Here is a 15,350-nt window from a genome sequence, read left to right on the forward strand (position 1 = left end):
AGTGCGCGTGCAGGCAGGCAGGCAGGCAGGCAGGCACATCAGCAACAGCGGCTGAGCATCTTCCTGATCCTCATCTCCCGCTTTCAGGAGCTGCCAGTTTTTACGTGTGCACGCCGATTGCGAGTCCACTGCCGGCTGAAGTGTCCAGAAGCCTCCACCAGCCATCATCACCTCCCACCACACACTTTCTCTGGGGAGGGGGGCTCGGTTATTCTTAGATCAGCTGCGAGACTGTCCTTCCGGTCCGACTCTTATTTATCCCAGTTTCTTGAATATTTAATGGAAAATGGCGATCTGCGCGCAGTCGTTCGGTGTTTTCTGTCTCTTCACAATCCAAACTGTACTCATCATATGCGTCTCCACGCCGACAGCCGGGATCCACCTCTTCCCTCAACACTACACGTAAGTACCCTGCATGTTTCTTTTTTAGGGGAGGGGGTAAAGCGGGACGCGGAGCGCCGAACCAGGACAGGTGGCCCCGACAAGCCTGCACACACGCAGCGCCGCTTACCTTGGAGCAGCTCATGTCACTGGTTTTCACACACACACACACACACACACACACACACACACACACACACACACACACACACACACACACACACACACACACACACACACACAGCTTCCATCTCTGATGCTGCGTAATGAACATCATCCTCACACAGAAAATGTAGTTGCTTGTCATGTCTTGTGACATTTATGAGTCTCATTCAGCCTGACATTGTCAATACAGGCTACAGGGAGCGCACACGTTCACGTGCCACTGGTGGAAAAAAAAAACCCCCAAAGCGGCTAGCTTATTTGTTTTAACATTCACAGGATAAAAAAGAAAACCATCAAAGGTTGGTGCTTTGTTGTGTGGTCACTGCATGTGGGGGAGCATCCAAGTTAGACATTTTTAAAGTCCTCTGGATAGGCTGCTGCACGCGCACCGTGTGGGAGGAATATCTAACTCAGCACAGGGTCATTTTAAACGGGATCATTTTACTACAAAAAATGTAGTGTTAAAAACAAAACAAACAAACAAACAAAAAAAACAAAACAAAACAAAACAAAAAAAAACAAAAAACAAAAACAAAACAACAACCCAGAATTATTGTGAAGCTTCATCTCAATGAAAGGTACAAAAGGTAGCAGCAGTTGTAGGAAACTGTGTGACTTTTTCCGCGTGCATCATAGTTTGCAACAACATTAAGAAGTAAAAGACGTTTCTTATTTTATCCGAACAGTCCAAGGGGTTTCATCTTGGAGGACACACAACTTGCTGCAACTATTTGCCACCTGTGTCTACTCTTGATTCAGCTGCATGAAAAGTTGGACAAGCAGCCGGCGTGTTTTAGTCTAACTGAGCATTTCTTTAGGTTTGGAACTGTTGCGTGTTTTTGTTCAGACCCTCGGAGCGCTACAGTAACTCTTCTGCTTAAAATGTTGCGTCGCCCTGTTTGTGATTGCCATGACGGGATGATCTGAGGTGAACACAAGTAGCCGGTGGTTCTGATGAGTAAGTCAGGTCTACAGAAATGACAGGAATCTGAATGATTCCTCTGTGATGCATGTGTTGAACATCTCAGCTTTGTTCATTTTCCATCCAAGGTGACTTTCAGAGAAACCACTCTTCCACTATGGAAATGTCCAGTGATTAAAAACTACAATAAGCTGGATCACTGATTTCATTACTAAAGCTCTGCAAAGTAATACATTCCTATATAGTTACCTTGCAAGCAAAAGTCACATTATTTTTTTTCAAATAGCTATATTTACATAAACATTTGCCAGTATTTTAATGCAATATGTGAAATCTTGCAGACGGTTTCTTTTTTCTTTTGCACATTTACTGCTTACCTTTTTCATACAAAGCCATCTCATTACTTATACCCATGAAGTCTGTGGTGCCCTTGTTAAAGTCCATATTATATCAGTCACCACATGGGATTTATAAACTAGGTTTTGGGTCACCCACATTTACTGTGGTGTTTGCCAGAGTTTGCCAGATAATTGAAGAGTGTGTGGGGATCTGAATGTGTAGGCCTGTAATACACACACATACGCAGCCGGCTTGCAGTTGTGTGTTTGAGCTCCAGCTGAGGAAGCATGTCTATAGGAAAGGGCAAAATATCTTACAGTTCATTTCACAGCCGTGCAAATAAAGTTTACATTTCCCAAACCCTGCCACCTAAATAAATGGTCTGATACGTGTTGTTACTGTAATGTTGTTCATGTAGACAGTGTTTGCGATACACAAGATTATTTACACATTTTTAAGTAATGTGGAGGAACCTTTCTGATAGAAGGAATCTAAATCAATGTTTTGACAGTAAAAGTTTTTTTTACAAAAAGGGAGAAAAAAAATCCATCTGTGTTCAGTTTTTCATTTGCTATTTTTTTTTTTAACCATGATAAAACACAGAAGGCTATATCCCCAAAATGTTATTTCCACATACTACAAAATAGTTCACCTTCTGCCCTAATAGATTTGAGCGTGGCACTTCCAGTGATGAGATCCATTGCAGCAGAATGCACATAGTGGCAGTGTGCGGCTAATGCACAGGCCTTCCATCTAGACTCATTTCACCATATTTTCTGCTTTTCCAACATATTTTGGTGAGCATAAATCATATTAAAGAGAAGATACATAAAAAAAAAACAAACACCAGAGGCACACACAAAGAGCCAGGAAACACAGTTAAGTTTAATGTGGTGCACCACGACAACTTTTTTTTTCAGATGCTAACATGTTAGCAACCATTCCTAAAGTTCAAGGTAGTGCTACAAAGCACTACCTTGAACTTTAATTCATGTACAAATAAACAAGTACATTTAGACATAAATGTACTACTGGTTTCATTCAACCTTGTTTTGTTGGGCGGCCATTTTTACTAGTAAACTCAACGCAGGTGGGTCTGCTTCCACTTTCTATTCTATTCTATTCTATTCTATTCTATTCTATTCTATTCTATTCTATTCTACAGTCATGTAGCAGACGCTTTTATCCAAAGCGACATACATATGAGTGAGAACAACACAAGCAAGAAATCAAACAGTAGAGGCCATCGTAGGAAGATGCTAGTGGACTTTCTCAGTCGGATTTCCGAATTCAGATGACGTTTACGTATTTCTGACAGGGAACTTGGAAAATCCGACTTCTGAGTACAAATCGAATGCAGAATTTGTATCATTGCATCTTGTTCTGTTAACTTCAGAGTAAACTTACTTTAGTTTATTTCTTATGCAGGAGACCCTTTCTTACTTAGCCACTTCACCACAGTGGTTCCCCCTTTATACCCTGTACTTTTATTTTTCCCCATTTGTTTATTTGTTTTTTTTGGAACTTGTTTTCTCTTAATCTTGTCACCCTAAACACAGGCAACATGCATGCCGGCTGGCATCTTTCCTCTGCTGCTCCTCCCCTGACGAGGCCTGCTGTGGTTTAGCGATTATGGCGAGCGCTGTCACTGTTTGGCAGATTTACTCAATTTAATAACTCTTGTCTTCCCTTCTGTCTTCTGAGCAAATCTGACATTTAAAGATGACATTTGTTCCTGTCATGGTATTGAAAGACAAACGACTGTTGTGATGTTGATGCTAGTGATTAGCTACCTGTAGGCTGCTGGAAAGAAAAGGTTGGCACCAAATCAGTGCTAGGCTAGCAAACGCTTGCCAGAATGATTTATTTGATTGCTGAAAGATTACCTTTCAGTACTTTGTTTCTTTACTTTTTCCAGTGAAAACTTCCCATTGGACTGAGTAGCCCATATTCAGGTTGGCAGGTTAGCCCCTGCAGCTTCTTTAAAATGATTTAGGAAAAAAAAAATCTCGATCCATTAAGTCATTTGTTGCTTGCTGGGAGATGTACAGTGATGAGCTCCAACCGTTTGATCTCTTAATTCCAAACTTGGCTCCGTCTAACGGAGATCAGCTCCTGCTTAGGGTGCACTTCTGTCAGACCTGAGCAGTTTTATTGCAGAGCTGCTGATCCCAGCCGAGCCAAGACAGGCACGTTCGCTGCCAGTCCTGCCAGTATCGAGCAGGTATATGCAGGATGTGATGGGGAAAGGAGGTGCTGATGACTAACTCAGACATTAGCCGAGATACGGCGAGGATACTTTCAGATAGGGATCCAGAAACGAGGGAACACGTGGCACTTTGCCAGAAAGACAGGAGCTACACAAAGATAGGGACAGACTCACTACCACAATCTTATGAACGCTCACATGTGGTGACAGAGCAATGTAGGTTCTTGTGCTGACATGTTCGGGTGTTAATGTTTTGGAAAACAGATTGAAATCGTCTTGTCTTATTTCCCAGAATGAGTCACTGGGCCGGACGCATTGAGAAGGAGCTGGAAAAGGTTCTTCAGCACGTCACTGGAACTCAGCAGATGAGATCGGTAAGTTGACGTCACTCTTGCATGTGACACTGCATTCTCCTGCATTATTAAGCAGATTTCACTGGGCTAGGTTGTACAACATTAGCGCTTGTGTGTCTCTGAGGTAGTGTGTTTGTTGAAGCAGAGCAGACAGTTCCTTTCTTTAAAGGATCAAAGCCTTGTGAGAAAAGTTTTTTTTTAATTTTTTGTTTTAGTGTGAATCCCATAGAAAGTAATGAAATTTGCCAAAGTTCTGGCAGTAACTGACTTGTTAAGAAGGGCAAAATCAGCAGAACATGGATTTGGCTGTTTGTGTCCCATCCTTGTATCAGTTTTCCTGAAACATGTGTGTGTGTCTGGTGGCAGAGCAGATGGTGGAGCAGTGTTATTGACACTGCTTCATCATATTTCTGTCGTCTGCACATTTGCCATGCTTCCAGGGTTTGTAAAGCACTTTGAGATAAGTGTGTCATTATTACTGTTTGGGTGTGTGATTCATCCATCCTGTATGGATCCTGTGGCTTTAAAGCTCGCAGTACCAGTGGGTTGTGCAACGCTTGGTTGTGTGGTAGCGACGTTGATGGATCCCAGAGTAAAGGAAGTAAGCTGTCAGAAGTTGCTATGGTTTAAAGGGTAATGACCATTAGATGATATAAGGCAGACACTCAGTGTGTGATAGAGAGTGGTTAAGTGTGTTTACCTATCAAAACATTTGCCTTTTTGAGTTTGTGAAAGTATTATTTTTTCCAGTGTACCCACTGAGCAACGTTGACATCTTACAAAGCGGTTCACTTCTAAAGTAACCTGGTTTCAAGGTAAAAGGACATCGCTGCTGTTTGATAGAGGTGATGTATCGCTGAAAACGTAACTCTGTAAGCTTTGAGAAACTACACCAGTTTAGGCTTTGGAGATAACCCAGTGGGCTTTAGAAAAGGTTGGGAGAGAAACATATATTTTAAGTTTAATACAGTTTGAGTACAGTCCTATCCGGAAAGGTCACATATTGTGTTCTTCTGGGGACGAAGTCTGCTTGCTGAAGCGGATTTATTGATTTTATTAAACAATATTTGTATTCACTTTTAAATGACCCTGAACAGAATGTTGGAACATAGTGAGAAAACAAAATAAAACAACAAAACATGATAAGTTCACAATACCTAAGGCATTATCAGCAAACAGCGCGTTTTACTGACTACGAAATCCTGAAAGGTTGACTTTATTATTTTAGTTAATTCGAGTCTATTTGTATTTGTATGTTGATCAATCTTATTCTTTTTGGTCCAATAAATTAGTTTTCTAATTGTAATAACAGATTATTTATTATTTATTGTGCAGTTGTTGCTTTTTACATGAAAAATAATATTATACATGTGGTGCACATAAACCATGGTGCATCTTAAGTGCCTGCAGTAAAACTTAGAAATGATTTATCATTACATAGCTGACTGTTTGGAGCTTAGCGAGACCTAATACTGAGATGTGGTGTTGACATGGCGTTAAGCGCTGAGGGGGACTGAAGTTCTGTGGATTTAAACTAATTTACTCAACAAGTGTCTGATGTACTTTCTGTTAGCTGAAACCCCATGAAGCCGGTCTCTGTAAATGTTACGTCCATCCCAGTGATCTGTTGTGCGGGGTGCCCATATGGCTGTGTGTGCTTGTGCATGTGCTGGCCTGACTGTGTGCACAGACTGCGTGTGAAAGAACATTTATCATTGCCCCAAACAGGAGTCGTCACAGGGTGTGCTAAATGGCCCAGCATGCCTAGAAAAGCCATTTTCTAAATGGATGCCTCTCTCTTTACGTGTGTCTGATAGAAATCTTCCCAGGGCTATGCCGGCTGGTAACAAGATTGCCTCCCTCTGCGCCCCCTTCCTTTTCATGCGCAGTTTATTCTCGCAGACAAAAAAATGTAAAGTGTGTGCAAATTATTTTTGAGTTTGTCTTACATGGGAAGAGACAAGGGAACTAAGTTGAATATCATGTAGTCTGCTCTGAACCCCCTGGTTGAGATTTCATTTTTTCTGACAAGCGAAGTAGCGGGTGAATGAAGAAGAAACGTCAAGGCGGGACAGCAAAGAAAATAGCTGAATATGTTTGGAACTGGTTGACTTGACAAATAACTTGGTGATGTGCAATATTTTCCTGTTTGAATTTCTGCATACTGAGCATGTTACCAAGAAAAAAAAAAAACATAAGAAGTTGTTTAAATGAGAAAATATTGCATCCTAATATACTCTACCCAGGTTGGGTCAGGATGTTATTTTTTGCCCAGGGGGAGTGATAGGAAGATAGTGGGTGAGTGATTTATCAGAGGAGGTGGAAGTTTCGAATGGAAAAGTGAGGCGTGCAGATAGACAAGGAGAGTGGGCGGCTTGTAGAGCAGAAGAGGTGGGCATTTTGGAGAGGGGGGGGGTGGGGGGTGAAGGATGGCTTGACAATCGAGATGGATGTTCAAGCAGTTTGGTGCGTATATTTAGAATCAAACTACTTAAGATGGATGAAATGATAGAAAGGGGGTGGGATGAGAATTGGTTCATTTAAATGTGAGCAGACGGATGCTGTTTATAGTCTTTATCCTCTTCATTATCATGTGTGCTGTTGTGTTTGATGTGTTACAGAACGCGGTGATGAGAGGCGGCCGTGGACACTTGCATTGTTTCCATGTCCTCAGGCTTATTCAGAACAGTTTTAATAGGAAAAAAACAGGAGCAGTGTGCCTATACACCCACATTCTGCACTGCCATTGCGGATGGTTCATTAGAGATACAGAGCAGCAACAGCTCGATTATTTTCAATAATTGTTATTATATTTATCATTAAAAATGTGTTTGTTATTTTGAGCAAAAATGCAGAGTAGTTACTCGTTTCCAAGGAGAAGATTCAGTGCTTTTGTTCTGCTTTGCCATGATGTTGGTCCGTCTGAACAAAACTGTAAAATATATGCGATGATTAGAGCGCTGTAGAAACGAAGAATGCATAAAAAGAACAAGAAAGTAAATATAGAAATATAAAGTAGTATATCATTAGTTCCAAGGCTAAGACATGTCTTAAAACGTTGTTTGAATGAACGTACATTTTCAGAGAAGTCTGCACTCAAGGTGACAACTATTAAACAATATTACACGCTTTAATCACGTTCTTTATTCTTTACTATGGCCCTTTTTTTGTGGCTTTTTAAAAAAAAAAAAACCTTAAAGATTAAATAAAAAGCATTTCCGTTTTCCATGGTGATGCCGTTGTTATGGCTTTGTCTGTAAGTTTTCAGCAGGCTTACGAACACGTGAAGTGGATGGGGGGGCTATAGCGGTATTTTATATATATATATATATATATATATATATATATATGTATATATATATATATATATATATATATACATATATATATATATATACATATATATATATATATATATATATATATATATATATATATATATATATATATATATATATATATATATATATATATATATATATATAATATCTATTTACACACACACACCTTGACTAAGATATTAAGCTCTTATGGTTAAAATATACTTTTTAATATCAAATTTAGGCTTTTAAGTTACAGGTAACTTTATTATGAATATACATGGTTGTTATAATAATATGAGCATTTTCCTTTTTTGGACTGTAAGAGTGCAAAACTTGTCTACTAAGTAATATGTCTTAACTATTTTTCTTTTTATTTCACTTTCATCAGACAGACAGATGGTATCAAAGCAATTTCCACCGCATCAGTACAGAGAGTCTCTGAAGTGGTGATTCTGTGCAACATATGTTTAAATAACTTTCAGAAGAAACTCAAGTTAATTTAAGAAAGCAGGGTCTAGTCAGCGTGAATAATTTAGGCAGTTGCATATGACTGATCCTGAACCTTTCGGATCACACCGAGGGTGTGTCTGCTCTGCCTCCACGCATCATCCTCTTGCTGTTTGTTACTCTTGTTTATTGGAAACCTGAGAACAGCATCCAGATCAATATACCACAAGTGAACACAGGGCAGACTGCCTAATGCTAAGTGAGAGCTTAGCTCAGTTTTCGAGCTTGTTTTTTTTTTTTTTTCCCAGGTTTTTGTCAGTTTTACTCTTTCCTGTTTCGTTGACTGTTTTGCCGACGCTACATCATCCGTTTGCCTGTTGACCACATGCTGACTGCAGGTTTAACCTTCTTGCCTGTAGTACTGCCAATGTGCATGCTCATGCTGGGAAATGTGTGTATTTGTGTGTGCAGCAAGTCTTTTATGGTGTTTACATTGGTCTCAAGCTTCTTGTTTCGTTTGATCACCGCAGGTTTCTGTTCCTCACTTTTCGGGGGGGGGGTTATATGCAGCCTGAAGACAATTTCGGTCATCATCTTTGTATTCAGTATGTTGCTACCCCATCCACAATGAGCAGATATCTCTAGAAAGTAGACTGGTGGATTTACCGGCATTGCTGACTACAGAAATTTCCAATAATCTGTCTGAAATGCTGGTTGCTCTGCTAGACATCATCACCTCTGCTCTCACCCACAACCCCTCTTCTTTCTCTAATGCTGATGTCAGCCCCGCCCCTCCCCACCACTCCTCTGAGTGCTGACAATTATATAAGTAGACAATTATTCGGGTTGATTGTAGGAGCTGCCTTTTTCTCTTGATTTAAGAGTTCCTTTAGCCTCCACAGTGTTGGCAGAAGACTTGATGCTCTCTTCTCTCAGCACAAGTAGTTTCCTTTAAAGGAGTGTGAGAGTGAATTCAGGCTTCATTTGTCAGACCCCCCCACCCTCCCTTTTCCTTTATCTTCTGGTCTTCATCTCACGCAGCAGCAACATCTTCTCTGTTTGTATGAAACATTGAAACATCGCAGGCTATTTCTGCAACATGGCTTCCACTTTAGGCTCTAGTTTTCCTTCCTGATGGCGTGTCTTAGATATCCCTGAGTTATCATCAATCACTTCACCCATTTATTCAGACAGTTTACTCTTTCTGTGCTTTTAACGTTGCTTTTAATACAAGATCAAAAGTAATGATTAGTAAATAAAACCACTCAAAATTGGGAAGTTTAAATGAAATTGCATATATATAATTTATGTGTATATTTATATGAAGAATTTGGTTGAGAAGTGTAAATGAATAGACGATTTAATGCAATTTTAGTGTCTGTAATTTAATTTATTCTCAGGATGTAATAAAAAAATAAATAATGGTCATATGTATGATCTCATAGTTTCATTTTTATTTGCCATCTCTCAATGTGCCATCAGTGAGACAACAATATAGACATATCAAGATAATGTGGGCGGGATACTGCCTAAGTACATTATAAATGATTAATGAATGCAACATGAGATGAAATGGGAAGATCATTTAGATGAAGATGCACATGATCTGCTGTTCATGTGTACCATGGGCATCAAGAAAAACTAACCTTTTCATGTTGGCTTGATCGTCATTTTCTCAAAACCGTCCAACCTTTAAAACACGGTCTAAGACGCGGCCATACATGACCAGTTTAATAACCTGATTTTCATTACAGAACAGCTATGCTGGACTGCAGCTCAAACTGTTGCGGTTTCATATACAGACTCAAATTGTGCCGTTCCCATTCTGAATTTCCCTACGGAGATGTGCCCCGTGTCTTATTATGACATGACGTTATCGCTCATTGTCTCCAGTCTGTCTAACAACGTAATGACTGTGAGGCTTGATGTCTTACTACGTCAGTCATCATGTCGATGTTTGACATTTTGCTACAAGATGATGTATTTAATAAACACTGATGTGGCTGCAAACAGAAGAAGAGATGGTGGTGGGGGAAACAAAAATCACAACCTCATGCCTTCACAGCATTTTCCTTTTCTCTTTTTTTGTCCACTCACTCACTTCTTTTATTATTATTATTATTATTATTATATATATTTTTTTTATTATATACTATTATTATTATTATTATTGTTGTTGTTGTTGTTGTTGTTGTTGTTGTTGTTGTTATTATTATTATTATTATTATTATTATTATTATTATTGGTATTTTACTTATTGGAAGTGGTTAGGTTTACAAGTTGAAAATATATGGTTAGGTTTATGTGTTAAAGGGTTAGACATTTATATATTTTTTGATTTGAATAAAATTAGGTGTTTTGGGTCACATGTGGATGATTCACTACAGAAAACAACAGGCTAGGATTATATTATGTCTGAAATGTATTCTTTTAACCCTGTACTGGGACATTTCTGGTACAACTTGCCTCTTGAGGTCTGCAAAATGTGTAGCCATTACTGCTATGTCTTTTAATTCATTTATTTTTTATTCCCACAAAGATCTTCTGCTGTACCAACAAACTGTTATTTAACATATGTGCTAGAAGTCATTAGATAAACCCCTCTTAAAGCATCATTTTAGCCAAGTATGTCATTATTGAACCAGGAGCATTCCTCTTGAACAAAGAAAATCAGTTTTTCACATTATATTTTTTCCTTGTTAGTTTTAAATTTATGGATAGAAATAGATGTTTGTAAATGGCAAATATTAACCAAGCATCTGTGGTGAAATATTTTGTGCAACACATTATGGCATCTTTTAACACTTCATTTAACCTTTCTTCTCTGGATTAAGATGTATGTTGCACCAAAATGTTCAAGAGTTTATAACTATTGATACTACTACTACTACTACTACTACTACTACTACTACTACTACTACTACTACTACTACTACTAAAACTATTACTATTACTACTGCTACCACTATTACTACTAATATTGTTGTTGTTGTTTTTATTATAAAAGTTTAACCATGAAGGCAGAGTTAGTAATTTTACAGTAAGAACTGCATGATTAAACTGGATATGTTTTAATTTTATGTTTGTAATTTTTTTTGTAGGCATTGAAAATAAAAGTTTATAGGACAGCTTTGAAATGACTGTTTAGCATAAAACCAATGTCTAAACGGGATAAAAGAATTCAGCACTTTTTTCTAATCCAGAAAAGTCGACTTTTATCTGCAAGACTCGACTGGAGCATAACATGACTGAAATTTTATACAACCCTATGGAAACGGAATTGTGTTCTGGAAAGTTGCCATCACTTTGGGTATTATTTTATATAACTGACTTAAACAAATCTAGCGGGAATGTGAGGCAACGATGGAAAATGTGGAAGCATTTAGCTCATTTCTTTGTGTTTTTTGCAGTCATCCCTGCCGTGTGATACCGCCTGTATCAGTGAAGATTGAATTTTACCTAATAAGATTATTTTGCTAGTTACTAAAGCAGCATAGGTCCGATAACTTTACTATAGTAACTTAAAAATTCATGTTATAATAATATAACAATAGTGCTATATTGATACAACAGTGAATTTTTCGGTATTAATTATGTACTGAACTTTCCATTTGTATATGCATATAAATACACATTTCAGATATTAAAGCCAGACTCTGTCTTCATTCAGACATCCTGTTGGCTGGTCCAGAGTCATCTGGGTGTCATATCATGGTTGTGAAAGCTTAGACATGGTCTGTTAGCAATCCATTTGTTATTTTGTTTGGAACTCTCCTGTAACCAGTGCTGCTCTGTCTGTGTGCTGTCTGTTGCATTTACTTCGTTTTTACCTCGAAACAAAAACACAACTCACAACAAAATAACTGTGGACATCAGAGGCACATAAAATCAGTAGTCAGCTCAACGTTAAGCATTGTGAGAGCTGGTCGGCACCATTACTCCCAACCTCAGCCTCCCCTGGGCTGACAGAAGAACAGAAGGCCACACAAACACACTGTATTTATTTTTCTGCCTTTTTATTGGTTTTCTGACACTGGGGAAGGTTGGAAGAATTTCTCAACTCGCCGGCTTGATGGCCTGGCACTGGTTTATGGTGTTTGTATAAATGAAAATACATATATCTGCAGAGTGCAGCCTGCATGCAGATAACCATGGGTTAACGTCAAAAGGAATTGCTTGAAATGGGTTTGTAGTGAAATTGTGGCAGTTTAAAAAAAGTAAAACCACATACACTAGATACAGTATCCTGTCCACAGTTACTTATTTATTTCAGTTTAAAACCATGACTGGCTGATGTCTTTTTTTTCTTTATTATTATAGCACCTGAATTAATTTTCTAAAAATAAGTACAATGCAGGTAAACTTGAGACTAGCATGATGTAATTTAAATCAGCACTTAATTATTCTTTTTTAATTGAGCAGTGGGTAATGTATATGTACTGTTCTATGTCTATCAGCAAACAAAAATATCTCTCTTTTTTTAAGCTTCCTTGGGTTTCAGTCTTTGAATAAAGCCAGCTGACTTAAATGAATAATGCAACCCTTAAAGACACAGTGCTGCATGGTGCCTTGTGTTTATGTCTTCCTCAGTCATATTATGAAACATTTTATTGTATCACTACAAGTGCATCCAGTGCAGTGAATTATCGGGATGGAGCTGTAAAAGCCTACTGGGGGGGAAACTTGGGCCTCTTTAGTGTCAGCACAAATCTGACAGAGACGGTAGAAGCAACTGAATTTCACTGACATCCACTGTGGTACATTTGGAGACTTTATTGTGTAACTAATTGCTGTTTGATGAATTCAAGGAATACAAAAAGCTAATACATCCGTGCTGCTAGTGCCTTTTAGGGGAAAAAGAAGGCCTTGTACTTGTTTAAAGGAAGACAATATAGCATTATGTGTCAAAATAGGATTAGGGGTCTGCTAAAGCTCCAGCCCTGTCAGAGGGAGATGCTATATTTTGCAGACGCTGCAAATCTTTTTTCCTTGTCTCTGTCTCCCTACATTATTATTTGCAGTGTGTTCACAGGCTTGTGTAATTTTCAGTCGCCGTCTGTTTGATGTTTCAGAGAGAGCATGACGTGTCTTTGGTGCTATCTGTGCTTGACAGAGAGAAACAACTGGGTACAGTTCCCTGAGTGGGTTGCGGTGGTAATGTAGAGTGGCGTGATGCCCTAGAAAATTCCAGGTGTGAAGTGCTTTATTCATACGATTGCAGAGGGAGTGTTTCTGTGTATGTGAGGTGTTAGGTGTGCTGTTTGTTCTCCGTTGTTTTATACATTTTATATATACATGTATAAGTACATAAATGTATATGTATGTTCAGGTGTGCTGAAGTCTCTGAGGGTTTGTCCTCTGGTTTTCCCTCCTCCACCTGCACTTGTCTGTGGTTTATTGGTCACAGTTCTGAATAACTTTAATTGGGTTGCCTCAGCAGTGGGTGGTTTTTAAATGTAGAGCTACTGTGGAAGACTTACAAAAGTGTTTTAATTGTGATCGTGTAGGCAGGAAGGATTCGCCTTATGAGAAGGGTCTTCAGAAGTTCTACCTACATTTCTTTGCTGTAGAATGTAGTGTCCTCTGCCTCTTTCTCTCTGTGTAAAAGCTGGAGGTTAAGCTTTTCCTGTCTCCTCAATCTATCCATTTTGCTCTCTGGCTTCATGCAGAACTTGCTCTTAAATCTGCCTCTGGCTTTTCTCTTGGGGCTACAATGTGCACAGGGATTTGTGCTCCACCAATAAAATTGCTCTGTTACACTTACACCTACGTCTGTATCCCTTCCAACACATTTACAAATGCGTAGACTATACCCTCCATTTCTCCTATTTACATGTGTACTCATTTGAAAAATAAAAAAAACTAGTAATTGATCAAATCCACTTTATTGACAAAGCACTTTTATAAAAAAAACGAACGTGTCTCCAAAGTGCTGCGCATCAGAAATCACCAATATTGATGAATAAAATGAAACAATAAAAACAAGAAGCATGTATAGCTTTCATTTAATTAATACATCAAATGAAAAAGATAAAATAACTTAAGTAAACAAATAAAATAAATAAAAAGTTACAGAGGACAGCACAACTTGTGTCATGTTAAAATCCAATAAAATAGAAGTGGGTCTTTAGAAGAGACTTAAACTACTACTCTGTGGGGGCAGTTTGGACTTAGAGGACAGAGAGTTTCATAGTGTGAGGGTGACTACAGAGATGATCCTGTCCCCTCTAGTTTTAAAAGTGCATTCACATCAGGTTAGCTCGCTAGTCTCTGTCCGATTGGGGACTCGACTAAGTTGTAGGGGGGCTATGCGGACCAAGACCGCGTTCACGCTGCACTTTGGTCAAGCGTGCCAAACCTTTACAATATTATCCCTGTTCTCACCAAACATGGTGCTGTACTAGACTTTAGCAAACGAGAAGAGAAGACCTGCATGAAGAAGAAAACTCTGTTTCCAAAAGCTAAACATGGAGCATGAAACTATCGCTGTTTTTTTTTATTTTTTATTTTGTCTTATGCAAGTATACTGCAGAAAATACACTGAAACAATGATCGCAGTATGAACTGGCAAGACAGAGGACTCTTAACGCAATTGCTATGTATTTACCCACAATGCAATGCTACGCCAAATGCAGGAAGTGACTTATTTTGTAGTCCGCTTGCTGTATTTGGTCCGTTTGAAGTGGGCCGAGACCTGTGTTGGTAGGTGGACTGAGTCCGCTTCTTTGGTCTGAATCAGAATTCGTTTGGCGCATTCAAAGTTCCCCAAATGAAGCGAACTTTCCAAGCAAACAGACTCAGATTTGAATAAAAAAGTCTGATGTAAATGTGCTCTAAGTCTTGTATTAGGCTCCATGAGCTGGGACTGGCCCTCAGACCTCAAAGCGTGCTGAAGTGTAAATTTGAACACAGACTGGGTACTGGGGGGCCAGTCCATTTAAAGCTTTAAAACCAGCAATAGTAGAAGATGCCTATAACATTCTAAGCTAAAGTGTTTCTTTTGATAGCCAAGTTTTCTTTTGAAAGTTTCAATTAGTTTTTTTCCCCAGCAGATAAAGAATGATGTTCTTACTTTTATATTATCACACATGAGTTGATACAGGAGACGGGGGTAAGTTCATTTTCACCACATCATGTGCGTATGGATATTTTATTATTATTGTTAGTTTGTTTTTCTCATTTTCTGGAATTTGGATGACATAGTTTGTACA

At 38.7% G+C, this 15,350-nt stretch overlaps 1 protein-coding gene across 1 annotated transcript in view; it reads left to right on the plus strand.

Moving 5' to 3' along the window:
* Positions 1-286: 286 nt before the first annotated feature.
* cacna2d2a (calcium channel, voltage-dependent, alpha 2/delta subunit 2a) overlaps positions 287-15,350 on the plus strand; it is a gene marked incomplete at both ends in the record, with an annotated part of 156,082 nt that continues 141,018 nt past the window's right edge. The window contains 2 exons of the mRNA XM_079241511.1: positions 287-402; positions 4,309-4,390. Of these exons, the coding sequence (XP_079097637.1) occupies positions 287-402; positions 4,309-4,390 (198 nt within the window). The remainder of the gene's footprint in view (positions 403-4,308; positions 4,391-15,350) is intronic.

Source organism: Telmatherina bonti (assembly GCF_933228915.1).
Source record: "Telmatherina bonti genome assembly, chromosome: 6".
Taxonomy (NCBI): domain Eukaryota; kingdom Metazoa; phylum Chordata; class Actinopteri; order Atheriniformes; family Telmatherinidae; genus Telmatherina; species Telmatherina bonti.